General features: G+C 55.9%; 2 protein-coding genes across 2 annotated transcripts; both read left to right on the top strand.

Moving 5' to 3' along the window:
- Window positions 1–316: 316 nt before the first annotated feature.
- BUD4 (uncharacterized protein) lies at window positions 317–4,879 on the top strand (the record flags this gene model as incomplete). Its single annotated transcript, XM_083190237.1, has 6 exons — window positions 317–331; window positions 397–543; window positions 632–3,070; window positions 3,200–3,566; window positions 3,617–4,341; window positions 4,397–4,879. 6 exons carry the CDS (start codon window positions 317–319, stop codon window positions 4,877–4,879), a joined length of 4,176 nt encoding a protein of 1,391 aa, XP_083054096.1.
- An 843-nt stretch (window positions 4,880–5,722) lies between these two features.
- CRN1 (coronin) lies at window positions 5,723–7,955 on the top strand (the record flags this gene model as incomplete). Its single annotated transcript, XM_083190236.1, has 8 exons — window positions 5,723–5,756; window positions 5,828–5,916; window positions 5,990–6,132; window positions 6,195–6,341; window positions 6,409–6,830; window positions 6,884–6,920; window positions 6,970–7,084; window positions 7,137–7,955. The coding sequence occupies 8 exons, from the start codon at window positions 5,723–5,725 to the stop codon at window positions 7,953–7,955; spliced, it is 1,806 nt and encodes a 601-aa protein (XP_083054095.1).
- Window positions 7,956–14,979: the final 7,024 nt, after the last annotated feature.

The following is a 14,979-nucleotide window of genomic DNA, read 5'->3' as shown; positions in this document are numbered from 1 at the left end:
CAAGATAATCGCCAACCCTCAACTTCCACAGCTGTCGCCAGTTTGTCGCCTGCCTGGTTGCCCTGTCGTTTCCCCCGTCTTTGGTGCTGCACTTCTCCACGAGCCCCGATGCTCCTAGATTGATTCTCTTGATAACCACCCCACTAGGAATCATTCATTCTCCTAGTATCGTCATTTGACACACCCCTCTTAGCCACGAGCAATCGCGGCATTCCAGTGCTTCACTTCCTTTGTTTTGAATGGTTCCAGCCTCGCGCCGATGACTTCAGCCCCGGCTTAGACCCCCCTTAAAAAGACTTCTAGCCGTCCGGTCAGCATGGCATCTGAACCGGTATGTTGACATTATCCCCGCCGCCCTGCCCCAGGCAAACTTGTCTTTTTAATACCAGCTCGCAGGTCCATCCATTACGCATCAACAAAAACACCCCCAACTCCTCTCCATCAAAGATGGCCGGAGGAATGCCCCGTCCACTGTCTGAGATCTCCCCTATGGAGAAGAGACGAAATTCACCTAGCTGGTACCAGCCCACGACGTCACCAAAGGTCAGTAGCAGTCACCGCCATTTGGAATGCATTCGCTTCCGTGGCCGCGCCCCGTGATGGCAACATTTGGTGCTGACACAATGTCTAGAAATCGGGCCTCAACACCGACTCTTCCCCATTCCAGTCGTCTCCCCTGGAGACCACCACGTCCCCCCGCATGTTTTGGCAAAATCGCAACTCCGAGAACATGCTCTACGGAGGAAGCACTGGCTCACCGTCACCAACCCGGCGATCCTCCATCGAGCGCCTCCAGAAGGCCTCTCGAGTCAAGAACAGCAACATCCTCGCTCTTGAACAGAAGCAGGAATATGATCCTACGCGGCTACCTCAGATCGAGAGACCCCTTTCTAAGGTGCAAGGGAACTCGTTTCGCACATCCAACTCTGGTGGCCTGTGGTCTCCTAGCAGCGATCGCACATCCATCGACTTCAACCACAGCGGCAGTAGTTTCAGCTCTGCAATCATGAGCCCCAAACAGACCATGCCGCCGGCAGAGGCCGCGCCCACTCCCAGCAAGAGCCCGGGGTCCCCCACAAAATCCTCTCTTTCCCCGTCCAAGTTCAAGAGCAGCCTCGACCGCCTATCCGGAGACTGGACTGCCGACTCATCTGTCGGTGAGCACGATCTCCCCAGTGGCCGCTCTCTGCACCGCCATGCGAAGAGCGTCACGTTTGATGCCGCGCCTCCCCAGATCAATGAATACGAAATGGCCACCCCGGATCTCTCTTCCATCGGCACAAACTCGCGAGAAGGAAGCTACGAGTCCTTGGATGACGAGGATGATGACGACGACCTTCTTTACGACCCTGCCAATGTCCACAACCATGAGGATAGTTTCGATGCGTCCCTGGAGGACACCGACAAGACTCCCGTTGTTGGCCCCGACGACTGGCGAGGCGAGAGTCCTATGGTCCACGGAAGGCAGTCACTAGACTGGGAAGGTAGCCCAATGCCGGAGACCTCGGCCTCAATGACCGGCTTTGAGCGCCCACGTGCGAATCGCTCTGACTCTGTCACATCCAACGGAGAGCACCGCCCCCTCCCCCCTCTCCCTGGTGCTGGTCACTCCAGAACCCATTCCAACGGCTCCGCACCCGCTTCCCCTGGCTTGTCTGCTGCTGCAGAGAGGATGCTTGGGTCGCATAGGAGCCTGCCCTCGCCCCCTGCTGCGTCTGCCAGCAAGACTGACATCCAGAATATCGGAAATGGCAAGATGACTCTTGAGGAAAGACTAAAGCTCATGATGCTGTCTGATGATAACGGCGCTAAGACGGCAGCTGAGCAGCAGCGAGAGCGCCGACTCAGACGTGGAAATGGCCGTGAGAGATTTGGCAGCCCCATCTCTGAGCCTGAATCTACTACGAGTGCGCTCGAGGCTCAAGAGGAAGACGACACCATTGGTGACATTTCGGGCTTGGATGACTACGAGCTTCCGTCCCGCATTTCGCGCGAGTCAATCATGCGCCGTGTTAATGGAAACAGGGCCTTTGACAGGGAGTCGGATTACAACTTCTCATCTCCTGCGCCGAGCTTAGGTGCACAGCGGAGCCCTACGAGAAGTCCCGAGAGGCAGATATCTCTCGACCCCGACGTACCCATCCCCTCTACCGAAGACTCCATTTTATTGGAGGACATCAGTGAGGAGGAGGAAGGAAGCGTCATCATCAACCGAGACGCTGCAGAGCACTATGACTCCGAGGACGACTACAGCTACGATATGTCTCAGCAGTCTGACATTGAGGATCAAGAATCTGAAGGCCGTCTGGATGATGACGACTACCGCAGGGCCTATTCCGAGCAAAGTGAAGACCTCGTCGATGAGGCGGCTGAAAAGAAACCCGAACCAGAAGAGGCGACGACCCCTACGGCCAACACACCAACTCAGACAACCACCCTAGGCGACTCCATCCCGGACCTTGGCCCAAACACCAGGCACTCGGCATTCTCGCGTGAATTTGAGGCTTACATGCTCCCCGAGTCCCAAGAGGCCGAGGAGCAGCAGGAGGAGGCTGTCCCCAAGGACCAGCGCCCCATTACCCCCAACAAGGCCATGTCCAAGCCAGAGTACGATGGATCTGGATGGGGTGAACCGGATGAGGAGTACGACGACGAGCCTGGAACTCCCGAGTCCGTCATCCACCACCCTGTGAGTGAGATTGAGGATGAGGAAGTCTTTGAGGACGAGCCCAAGGAGTCCCCGACCATTCCCAAGGAGTCGCCAGCTATTCCTGAACGGGTCGCGACCGTTAAGGCGTCCAACTCCAAGTTGAAGACCCGCGTCTCCAACACCCCCTCTGACCTGGCAGCGATGCGAGAGGCACGGCGACAAGTTAGCTACGAAGTCCCCAACGTCCCTCCCATCCCTGAAAGGCACCGCAATAGACTATCCCGTGACGCCACAACAGAACAGGCTGGGGACGAGTTCCCCAATCGACATCCTAGTTTCCACAAACGCAGTTTGACACTGGATCTTGACCTTGGTCTTAGCCTCGATCAGGACTTTGAGAGAGTTATCGAGGCACAAAAGGTGGCTTTAAACAATTCCTTACATAAATCATCCCCCACCCCCCGCAACAATACAAGTAGACAAGCGTCTACTCCATCCCCTGACAGCATTACAAAAGACCCTAGTGCTAACGTGGCATCCCGCCATCAGCGTGGCTATCTTATGCGCCAGAATACCAAGCTCGTTTCTGCGAGCGACAAGGACGCCGAAGAGCCCCGGACGGCTCGTTCCGCCGGGAACTCGCCTATCAAGAAGGAGCGGCCCCAGACATGGACCGTTGAGCCTTGGAACAGTAAGACCCGCAAGGTCAGCGTCCGGAGGAAATCGGGAGCCGTTGGCCATGCCCCCAGTGGTCCCGCTCCACCAATGCCTGGCCAGCAGAGCAACGCCACGACGCTCAGGGGAGTTGTCGAGGAGGATGACCAGGCCGAGCAGGCACCCCCGGAGTCTGGAGAGCGAGGACGTCTCTTTGTCAAGGTCATGGGCGTCAAGGATCTCGATCTACCTATCCCCAAGAGTAAGTCCCCCTCATTGCCCTGGTTCCGGACTGTGAGCTAATTACAACAGACGAACGAACCTGGTTCAGCTTGACGCTGGACAACGGTGTTCATTGTGTTACTACTGCCTGGCTGGAACTGGCTCGCAATGCCCCCATTGGCCAGGAGTTTGAGCTAGTCGTTCCCAACGACTTGGAGTTCCAGCTCACCCTCAATGTGAAGCTGGAGAAGCCCGCACCGATTAAGCTGAATACTGCGACTGCTAAGACGTCTAAGGCTAAGACATCCACTTTCAGCAGGGTGTTTGCATCCCCCAAGAAGCGCAAGGAGCTTGAGCTCCGCCAGCGGGAGGAAGACGAGCGTTACGCTCAGCAGAGGGAAGCGCAGGCGCGGCAGCGGAATGCTGCACCCACTGCATATGAGCTCCTGTCTCCTCTCGCAGCTGAGGACGGCAGCTTTGGTCGATCCTACGTATGCCTCAAGGAGCACGAGAATCGATGCTTTGGCCGCCCGTACATGGCGGAGATTGCCTGCTTCAACGAGTGGGCCACGGAAGAGGCAAGCTTCGCTTCTAGCGTGAAGAGCAAGCGCGGCAACACTGCCGTTGTCAGACGCGCTCCGTACAAGATTGGAAAGCTGGAGCTCCAGCTGCTCTTCGTTCCCCGCCCCAAGAACACGACGGATGACGATATGCCCAAAAGCATGAATTCGTGCATCCGGGAGCTGAAGGCCTCTGAGGAAAGACTATCCCGCAACTGGGAGGGTCACCTCAGCCAGCAAGGAGGCGATTGCCCTGTAAGTCCCAAATGATTCCGGTTTACCAATGCAATTCCCGCTAACGATATTTCAGTACTGGCGTCGTCGCTATTTCAAGCTTGTTGGCGCTAAGCTGACAGCATATCACGAAGCCACTCGCCAGCCTCGCGCGACCATCAACCTTTCCAACGCCAAACGGCTCATTGATGATCGCGTTGCCCTCACCGAGAAAGAGACCATAAGCAAGGGCGGCAAACGCCGTCGGTCAGCTTTCGCAGAGGATGAAGAGGGCTACATGTTCGTCGAGGAGGGATTCCGAATCCGCTTCAACAATGGCGAGGTGATTGACTTTTATGCCGACACGGCCGAGGACAAGGAGGGCTGGATGAAGGTGCTCTCCGACGTCATCGGCCGTGAAGATAACAGCGCGGATGACGAAGCCAACCGTCCTCGTTCGCGAGCCAAGTGGTGCGAGCTTGTCCTCAAGAGGGAAGAGCAGCAGCGCCGCCGATCAGAGGCTCGCCGTGAATCATCGGGCCGTCGGGTCCACTCGCGGACCAAGAGTATGTACGTGTGAAGGAGATGAAGGTGTCTTCTTGAAGGGGCAACGCAGCAGACGAACGACATGACCCTGATGAGATGCGTTGGCCTGGAGTTCAAGGCAATTGGTGTAAGAGGGCCTTTGTTTTTGTGCCCGATCTGCGTTGAGCCGCATTCTTCTTCTTCTTCTTTTTTTCTCCTTCTTCTTCATGCGGATGTATATGGTACCATGATGCCCTTGACACGTTGTTGGCTTGAGAGACGACGAAGACGTTGAGAACTTGAGATATGGATGAAGGGAAGCGGGTGCTCCGGCGTATTCGGCTGTTTATCTGTTTACTAGTGGCCCCAGTGGCTGTGCGTGCGATTTTTGTATCAGACCTTAGGCATCATAATGAATGTACTGCTTCACTGATTAACCATCGCTGCCTGCAATCTGCATTGCATTGACGACTTCAAAGATTTGAAACGCGCTGCAGACTGACTGGTTGGTTCATTGATGATGCGAGAAAGGGCCAAGTTTCATGAATCACGTGAGAGCGCTGGACCTATACGAGCACTTTGGTACCTACTCGTAGTACGGATAGGTACCTAGGGAGAGGAGGCGTTGGTGTGGCGCAGCCTGGAGTTTCATCATCGACTGGGGGAGGAGGTACCCAGGTACCTCCGCACCTGCCCAACGGTCCCCCCGGGTCTGTTGTCAGCTTCACCAAGCTCAATAGCAGCAGCGCCTCGTTGGACTGCGTCAACTTGCGTTCCAGCGTGTCCTCCTCCTCCTCTATTGTTTTCTCTATCAGAGAACACAACCACACGATTGGATTGCGGCCATCTTGCTCCGAATCTGCCTGCGAACATATTCGCGCCACCTGATTCCGCAACCATGGCCGGCCGTTTCGTTCGCGCGTCGAAGTACCGTGAGTTGCCGTCGAGGCGCCGCTGATAGCCTCGTGTCGCCCGCCTCTCTGCTGACACCTCTGGTGACCAGGACACGTCTTCGGGAAGTCAACGAGGAAGGATTCCTGCTACGATAACCTGCACATTAGCCGCAATGCGTGGGACACCAACTTAGTCAAGGTTCGTTGCTCCTTTTCCGGGTCGTAGCCCGTAACACTTCAGCTCGGCAGGGGGCTAATTTCTTGATGCGCAGGCCAATCCCGATTACCTGTCAGTCAATTGGGATTCCTCTGGAGGTGGTGCCTTCGCCGTTATACCTCTCAATGAACGAGGCAAACTCCCCGACGTCATCCCCCTTTTCCGTGGGCACACTGCTGCCGTCCTCGACACCGACTGGTACTGCCACCTTGGTCCCCCCTGAACCTCGAACCCCCACATATGGCTAACTAGGCGTGGAGGAATCCGTTCAACGATCGCGTCGTCGCCTCCGCCTCGGAAGATGGCAAGGTCTTCATCTGGGAGGTGCCCCAGGGCTTCACCCTTTACACCGATGCTGAGGAGGTTCCCGACGTCTCTCCCGTGAGCAAGCTAGCCGGACACTCGAGGTCAGACACCCAATTCCCCCTTCCCCCCAAACCATTGCAAAGCATTGTATTCTGACTGGTTCTCCAGGAAGGTTGGGCAGGTTCTCTTCAATCCCGCGGCCGAAAACATCCTTGCCTCCGCATCGGGCGATTTCACCGTCAAGCTCTGGGATATTGGCACCGGCCAGTCGCCCCTGACGCTCAAGCACACCGATATCGTCCAGAGCTTGACCTGGAACGCCAGCGGCAGCCTGCTCGCCACCACTTCGCGAGACAAGAAGGTCCGGGTCTGGGACGTCCGTCAGGAGAAGCCTGTGCATGAGTCTCCGGGCCACGCCGGTGCCAAGAATAGCAGGGCCGTCTGGATGGGCGAGCACAACCGCTTCGCGACGACGGGCTTCTCGCGGATGAGCGAGCGCCAAATTGCGCTGTGGGAGCCCGGGAGGTCGGAGCCTATTGGCGGGTTCACCATGATTGACTCCGGCTCGGGTGTCTGCATGCCGTTCTGGGGTAAGTTGGGCTCCTTGAATGGGCTTGTGGTCACCGGGAGCTAACAGGGTCAGATGATGGCTCCAACTGTCTATATCTTGCCGGAAAGGGGTACGTTTTCCTGCAAACAAAGCTCATTTCGAAGACTAACTCTTCACAGTGACGGCAACATTCGTTACTACGAGTACGAGAATGATAAGTTCGAGTACCTGAGCGAGTACAAGTCCCCCGACCCTCAGCGCGGTCTGGCTTTCATGCCCCGCCGCGGCATCAACGTAGGCACCTCCTTGGCAACCATCGGTTGAGGAAAACCGCTAACAACCATAGGTCCACGAGAATGAAATTATGAGAGCTTTCAAGACGGTTAACGACGCTTATATTGAGCCAATCTCCTTCACTGTCCCTCGTCGTGCCGAGACCTTCCAGGCGGACATCTTCCCCCCGGCCATAGGCAGCAAGCCCGCTGTGAGCGCCAAGGAGTGGCTAGGCGGCAAGACGGGCATCCCAACCAAGATTGATTTCGAAAGCATTTACGACGGTGTGGCCCCCAAGGAGGTGCCGTCCGACTATAAGGCCCCTCCCAAGGTTGAGCCAACCCCTGTGGCCAAGCCCGCGCCCAAGGAGGAACCCAAGAAGGAGGAGCCCAAGCCTGCGCCGGCAGTGCGATCCCCGCCTCCCACAATGAAGGAGCAACAGGGCTCAATCGCCGCCATGGCAAACAAGTACCAGGATAACGAGGAGGAGCCCGACGATGAGGATGAGACGTCGAGTTTCGAGGAGATTGCGAAGCCTCCCCAGCGAGCAACTCAGCAGGCAAGCGTCAGGACGGAGTCTAAACCCAGCTTCCCTCCCAAGGTGCAGACCACGCCCGCGGCCGCGCCTGTCAAGGCGCCGTCCCCCGCCAGGACCCCCGTCAGTGCGACGACGCCCACCATCCCGTCCTCTACCGGCGGCATGGAAAGCTCGCTCGGCCAGATCAAGCAGCTGATCGAGAACCAGACCAAGATGATCCACGCGCAGAATGATAAGATCAGCCTCTTGGTCTCGGAGGTGGACTCCCTGAAGAAGAAGGTGGGGTCGGGATCACAGGACCAGAGCGAGCGCATCAGACAACTAGAGCTAGAGCTGGAGGAGGCGCGGTCGTAAATGTAACGACCGTGTGCAGTTGCATGTGTGAGGAGTAGCGGGTGAACATGTTGGACATGAGGTGACGAACGATGTGCCAGGCGTGTACGCGGCTGTATTAAAAGGTGTTGATGGGGAGTTCTTCTACTTCGTGTCCAAAAAAAAACCATCATTTCTTAGCTCCGTTTCCTGTTGCCTTGTATGTACTTTCGAGTCCTCCATCGTTCCCATATGATCCGAACGGAGTGGGGGTATATCAGTAAGTCTGGCAGTGGCCTCTCGATTTACGTAGCTAGGATATACTTTGTATGCAATAAGCGTCACACAGCCCGAGGCTGTTCCAGGCGCCGTCTCTGGTACATGAAGCCATCGCCATCTTCTGCAGGACATGACTCCACCACAAGCATCTCTGGTCACGGATACGAGTTTAGCTACCAATTTCATGGCATTTATAATTTTACAAGTCAAGTTATTATGTGAGAATTCGAACAGGCCTCTTCAATGCCTATGTGGTAGCCCCTTGATTCCTCATCCATGATCACTTCCTCCTACCCTGAACCGGGAGGCTTCGTGATGGCTTAGATCGATACATGCTTGAATGCTAGTTAAATATTCAAAAATGTTGAAATGAAATATCAAAGTGAGAACGACAGGACTAAATATCATATCTCTGCTGGGATTTTCGCCCTTATGACTTGTACACACGTCAAGTGGCAGTTACACTGCTGATGACATACACATGAGACAGCTGATATTGGTATCAACAGAACTCATTACTCTCTATATAAGAAGAGCCCTAACAACTCAACACTCTGGTACCGTCTCCCTACTAGGCCACCAGATCACGAATACCGGACACCGGCATCATATTTCCAAGTTACAGCTGGCTAGCGAGTCTTTACATAGGCACCACAGACAGACACGAGACCTCATCGCTACACGTGGCGAGTCAATCTACCCGTAACCATGTAGGCGTTGTAAATACCGGCCCGACATCTATGGGGCGACCCTGGGCTATCCTTTCCGCCGGATACGGGGGTCTAGGGAAGAACGGAGTTTACCATGCGACGCGACCTATGGTGGATAGGTAACATGGCCAGTGCCCCGAGTCAAGAGTCTGGAACTTCTGGGCGGGCGGTCTAGATGGCTGGCGAGATTTGCCAAAGGATCCGAGGGTGAGCGAGGATCGATGGGATTGCTACCTGCTCTGCAAAATAGAGGGATGAACGAGGTTGGTGGCGCTCGGGTTGGGTCTATTATTGATCTTCCTGAAGGTGGAACGAGTGATCGCAGCAGGGTTTACCTACCCCTGATCGGAAAGTTGAGACCTTTCCCGCCCCGTTGGACGTTGGAGAGGGACAGTGATTGCTGGATACGTAGCATCTGCTGATATGAGTCGCCAAGCCGTGGGCATGTCAGGGCGAGGCGAGAAAGACTGCAGAGCATCTGCGCATCGCCCCGCGAGGGGGGGGGGGGGGGAATCTCGTAGGGCTTGCGCCACCGGTGGCAGGACTTGCGGGGAATTTGGAAACTCGAGGAGGTTCGCGCAAGTACCGAGAGGGTATCCCAAGAGCACATCTTGCAGTCTCGGGGGATGGTGGACTATTAACATGCTGCCGGATCACCGGGATGACACGTCTCTCGACGACAAACCCCGCCAGGACAGACACCAACATCGGCTGTGCTCGGGGCTTTAGAGTCATCGTCTTGGCCTCCCCTCCCTGAACGTCTTCCTGGCGTCATCGCGACCTCGATGCACTATTTCCCGAAGCGGATATCTGTTCCGTGGTGAGGGGGATGCTGGGAGCCCGCTCCTCAGAGGATGTGTTCTGGGCCCCGGCAAAGTCGGTGCTTCAGGATCTTCGAGAAGAGCCTGAGACGACGGTTCCCGAGTTTCATAGTCGCCCCCTCGAGGAGGCTGGGATCCTGAGGCAGAGTTTCGGCCTCTGCAGCTCGCTGGTGGCACCGTCACACTGACCGCATGGTCGAACTGCCGAGTAGTAGTGAGGTGATGCGGCGTGCTGCACGCTGACAGCCGTACTGGGACTTCTGAAACTGGACCAAGGAAATGGAAAAGGCCGGGGAGGCTCCTGTGCTCGAGGCCCCGCGCCCGCGTGGTCGATCAACGGTCGGAGCTTTCATGCAAGGTACGCCAGAACGGGGAAGGCCTGGGACTAGGCAGAGGCTGACACGCAGAGCAGAGCACAGGGCAGACCATGTCGGCGTTGACTCCGTTGAGCGCGAGTAATGCAGGCGGTGCGCGTAAGTTGTATTCGACCATGTGCTGCTGCTTGCTTTGGGATGTGATGGTCGCAGAATCCCAGCAGCGTCGTGGTGGTGTTGTAAAGGACACCCCGGCGAGGCGTTTCAGGTTGTTAGCCGTCTAGGCAAGGACCCCACCGAGCCTGAGGGTCGGTGCAGCAGCCGGCTGAGGATGGGTTTGAAGGCATCGTAGGGTATCTCGTATTATACTGACGCGACCATGGATTGTGACAGTCATGATTGCAGAAGTCTGTCCCGGATATGTGGCTGATGAGCCGAGTCGGCAGGTTGGGCTTGATACTGGTCACAGCAAGAATTATCTTGGTCTGATCTGTACACTGTCGCAAAAGAGGAACAGGTTACAGACCACCCATACTCGTAGAAGCTGTATCCGCAAGAGCCGCCAAGAGCTGCTGTTATTACTGCGTATTACATAGTAATAGTAGTAGTATTGCCCTGTTGGGGCCTGCGCATGACCATGGCGGTTGGTTGGATATCTCTCGAGGTCATATTATAAGGCATGGGGTCGGCATCTGTGTAGGCGCTTATGGTGAAGTTCCTACATTATGGTTGGAGATGAGACTAGGGATTTAATCAATAGAGAAAGCGGAGTGAGGTGTACCATCCGTGTCGGGCAGCTACCGAGTTCACGCGGGCAGGTTGAGTCAGTGACGATGATTGACGATGGGTGAAAGTGAGGTTGAACTGGTGCCTGAGGGGCCAATCAGGACAGCAGTTGCCCGTTTAGAGACCGACGATCCAGGCCGTTGCACTTTCCACTTGTTCCAGACGGGAGTCCCAGTAGTGGCGTATCGCTTGCATAACACCTGAAAATCCGTGCCTGATTGGCCGTATCAGTGTTAAGCTCAGGCTAAATATAGGTCCTGTGCTTCTGAAGCACAAACTTCCAGGGCGTGGTTCTGTCATCTGGCCCTCTGGAAAGCCCTAGCTGTGTGCCCTTGCCTTTGATGGGCGGCTCTGGGAGCGCAAGGTCGCCATTGACAAGGCCGCCTTTGGGAAGTTGAAGATACTATTCGTAGCAGTAATATGCAGATGTACTAAGCAGCTTGTTTAAAAGCTGGCCGCACAGGATGCGACCGCATCGCTGATGGAGCTGGACCTCTAAGATGGACGAGCGTGACGCCTGGGCTGGAATCCCTGCTGGAACCCATCGTCCCAACGCCCGACCGGTTCTCTTGTTGATGATGCTCAGTGGCCATCACCTCACACAGCAGCACACACGACGCAACACGTACAGTCGTCGTACAATCGTCGCACACGTCTTGCCAATCTCGATTGGCTAGATCCAATCTTCCATTTTCAATGCCCAAGAGGCGAGCTACTGCCCTCTGCCTGTTCCCACACGTGCAGGCTGCAGCATTAAAATTGCAAAGGGGCTCTGCAGATGGCATCCTAGTCACAAAACACGGGAGGCCGGGGAGGGACACATCGCGCGAAGCAACATTAATCGTCTGGAATGTCTGGAATCGCAAATCGGAGGCGATCAAACAGCGTTCTGGATAAGAATAGGGCAGTCACTAGGGCACCGTCATGGCGCTGGCTGTGAGCCTTCAAGCTCGCGGGGTGGCTGGTAGTGGAGGCGCCTGTCAGTCTCAAGTTGTTACGGATACAGCAGCTTGCAATGGCCATGACGGACACTGACCAAATTTGTCATGGGTTCATCGTTCATTCTTCTGAAGGAGAGCAGCGCTTACGTTCATGAATGACCACAACTGTCGGTCAGCTCATCAACAACTCATCAATAAGAGGCGCCGTGTTCGGGTGGCCGTCTGCCCAATCGACGTGCCGAGGCAAGCCAGTAAGTTCAGGGACGGGGTTTTGGGGTTTTGGTTGGCGCCGAAACCTGGGAGCCAACCCTTTCGACTTCTGAAGCAGTGCTGCCAGTGTAGTAGGCGTGTTAGGTGTGTTGTTAGGCGTGTTTCGCCTTGACAGGTTCTGGTCATCTCGCCTCTGGCTGCGCTAACTGGACGCCAGCAAGCCACATGGCACGAGATTGGCTGTGCGTCCACCTTCTCTTCCTTCTGTTCCATTCTTTACTGGCCACTGGGTCCCTGTGCAACACTGCTACTGGTACTACGTACTGCGTGCGGATAGCGCCTGTTATTGCAACTTGTTGCAGCACCTGCCGTCCAAGATGCAACCTGGAAACTGGCAGCTTCTCGGTGTCTGCAACCGAAAGGCCTCATCGACGGCTCCAGCCACCATGACGTACTATGTACCAAAGCCTCTCAAGTCAGCTTTTGCAGGTAGAAACTGTCAGAATCGCTCGGTGACCCAGGTCCACCGCCCACGAGAGTTGTCAGGCGGTTCCCGAGACCCGTCTCATTATCTCACGCGAGTCCATGCCAATGCGTTGCGGCTCTTATTAGCATCTCCACGACACTCTCCACGGTCTTGTTTCGGGCTTTGACTCGTAAAGGAAACGGGCTGGCAGCCCAAGGAGAGTCAACCCTCAAAGGGTCAACGGATATTAAGGCCATCAGTATGGAGTATCAATACACAATTCCTCTCATCGGTCTCCCGCTCCCACTGTTCTAGTTAAAATGTAATAGGGGCGCCTCTGCCGGGCCTGACGGCATATCAGAACTTGTACTTCGTACCCCAGCGCATTAAAAGAGGACATTTTATATCCGTAGATGATATTAGATCCTCTTTTCATTTTTTTTTTCAACGGTCGGTATTAGAGGCTACTCTGGCTGGGCGACTCGTGTCAGTGTGCCCCTTGTCGCTCGCTGACCCAGTCTGCCCTGAGCCAAAGGCTGGAAGCGCAGGGGCAAACACCGCAATTGCGAAGGCGCTCATTCGTGGCGGTAGGATGGCGGCAGGGGTCATGGGCTTCCCCGGCGCAGCGTGGAGTCTTTTCATGCTGGTCATCGATGTGCCCTGGCACCCCTGCTATCCACCATGCCCACCCTTCCCACCGGAGAATCAGCCGTTACGGACTACGTAGGGTACGTACCTTGGCCCAACGGTTTTCATCCTCGTACTATGTACCTCCGCAGGGAGACGACAGAAAGGCTCCCACAGTGCTGCCGATGCCGACCCAATCAAGGAGTCAACCCATGGATGGCCGGCCGGCCGCCTGGCCGTGTCATGAGCCGCCTGACGGCAGATAGGGCATGACCTTGAGTGTTTGACTACCCGTCGTCGTCTTGAGCCTTGAGCTTCATGTCGGACAATGGAAGAAAGGCTAGAATCTTCAGCGGGGCATGAGCCCAGAATTGCTATCTGTGCTCCAGCTCCCGTCAACGGAGGGGAGTGACATCCGAATTCCGGGTCATTAGACGGCTTCCCATCTTCTGCCATCCCTGCCCTGAGATGCCCGGACAGTCAGTCTCCTCCGAAGCGTAGGTGGTTCGAGGGTCATGGCGCAAGTCCGGCTTCTCGCCGACAAGACATCTTGGGAATGGTACGACAATGCCCCTACCGGTGGACTGGATGATGGGACTCTTTCTGCTTCCTTTAAATGTTTTTTCCCGCGTCCTTTTCAACAATACTCGTAATGCTATGGAGGTCATGGCTTCGCCGAGAGATGTATGTCGCGTACGACAATGATGGTGGTGGTAGGACAACTCTGCATGCCACACACTCGTGGCCATTCCGCAAGTCCACGGACCGTCTTGCGCAGATCGCCACCTCAGGCACGCACCACTGGCACGCAGTATGGTACTTACTATTATGTAGCGAGGTGAGGAGGTATGGCAAGATGCAGAACCAGAGAGGGCACTTCATGTGGTGATGGTCCGCCAGCCCACCACCTGGCACCCATCCACCTTTCTTCCAGTTGCCCTTTGCCATCCACCCGATGGATCCCTGGGTACAATGCCTGGGGGCCCAGTTTTCCTGTGGCTACAGACAGGCCCAGGATGTCCGGGTGGGCGACTGGTTGACGGGACATCTCTGGGCCCTCTGGGCTATCAGCGATCGCGCGGGCCATCTTATTGACTGGAGTAGGTGGGCATCACGAGTACAACAGCTGTACCTCTCCGACATGCAGCGAATCGGGTGTTGTTTGTCGTGGCGGGCTGGTGGTTCACTCATTCATTATCCATCGTTGGCAGCAGTGTTGTGCTAGAGACAATAACAAAGAAGGCTTGGAGCTGTGAGAACTGACAAAGCCCACCGCCGCGTGGTACAATAACCGCGTGTCCACTGAGCTGCAGCTGTCTGAGTCGCTCCCAGCGCCCACCAGCGCCCACCAGCGCCCACCGGCGCCCAGTTGGCAGTTTGCTCTCCCGCTAGGTCGCTTCCAGGTTTCCCAGTTCCTTCCCAGGTTGCCAGGTTCAACAGTCCACAGTAGCCCACAGCAGAGCGCTGAGGGTGCGGCTGGTTGGGGTTACATGGGGGCTACCTCTCGGCACAGGCACCCTTGGGAGATCTGCATGTACTCTTCCCGTACCCCGTCCAGACGAGGAAAAGACCGCCGGCCTTTGACCATCGCTCTCTCTCATTAAACCCCCCCAAAAGTCGGGTCCTCCCTCCCATCCAGCCTGCAGGCGCTTCCCAAAATCCCTTCGTCCTGTTCGTCTTCACTTCTCCTCGCACTTCTCCCCCTCTCCTCCCCTCCTCCTCCCCTCACTTCGTCCAGAGCATACGCTCGTCTTGCGTGCTATTATTTTCTTTTTCTTGTCAAGTCAGTCGTCGAGTGCCCGTTGTTTCTGTTGAAACCCGTCCAAGCACTGCAGACAAGTCAGCCCCCATTTCAAGGCCGTCGCCCTGTTGTATCCAGACCAGACGCAACTTGTCGCACGCCTAGTCCGTC

This window comes from Amphichorda felina, assembly GCF_050947745.1.
Source record: "Amphichorda felina strain 45539 chromosome Unknown scaffold_1, whole genome shotgun sequence".
Taxonomy (NCBI): Eukaryota; Fungi; Ascomycota; class Sordariomycetes; order Hypocreales; family Bionectriaceae; genus Amphichorda; species Amphichorda felina.
Note: the sequence above shows the minus strand (reverse complement) of the source record. Positions and strands in the feature narration are given on the sequence as shown.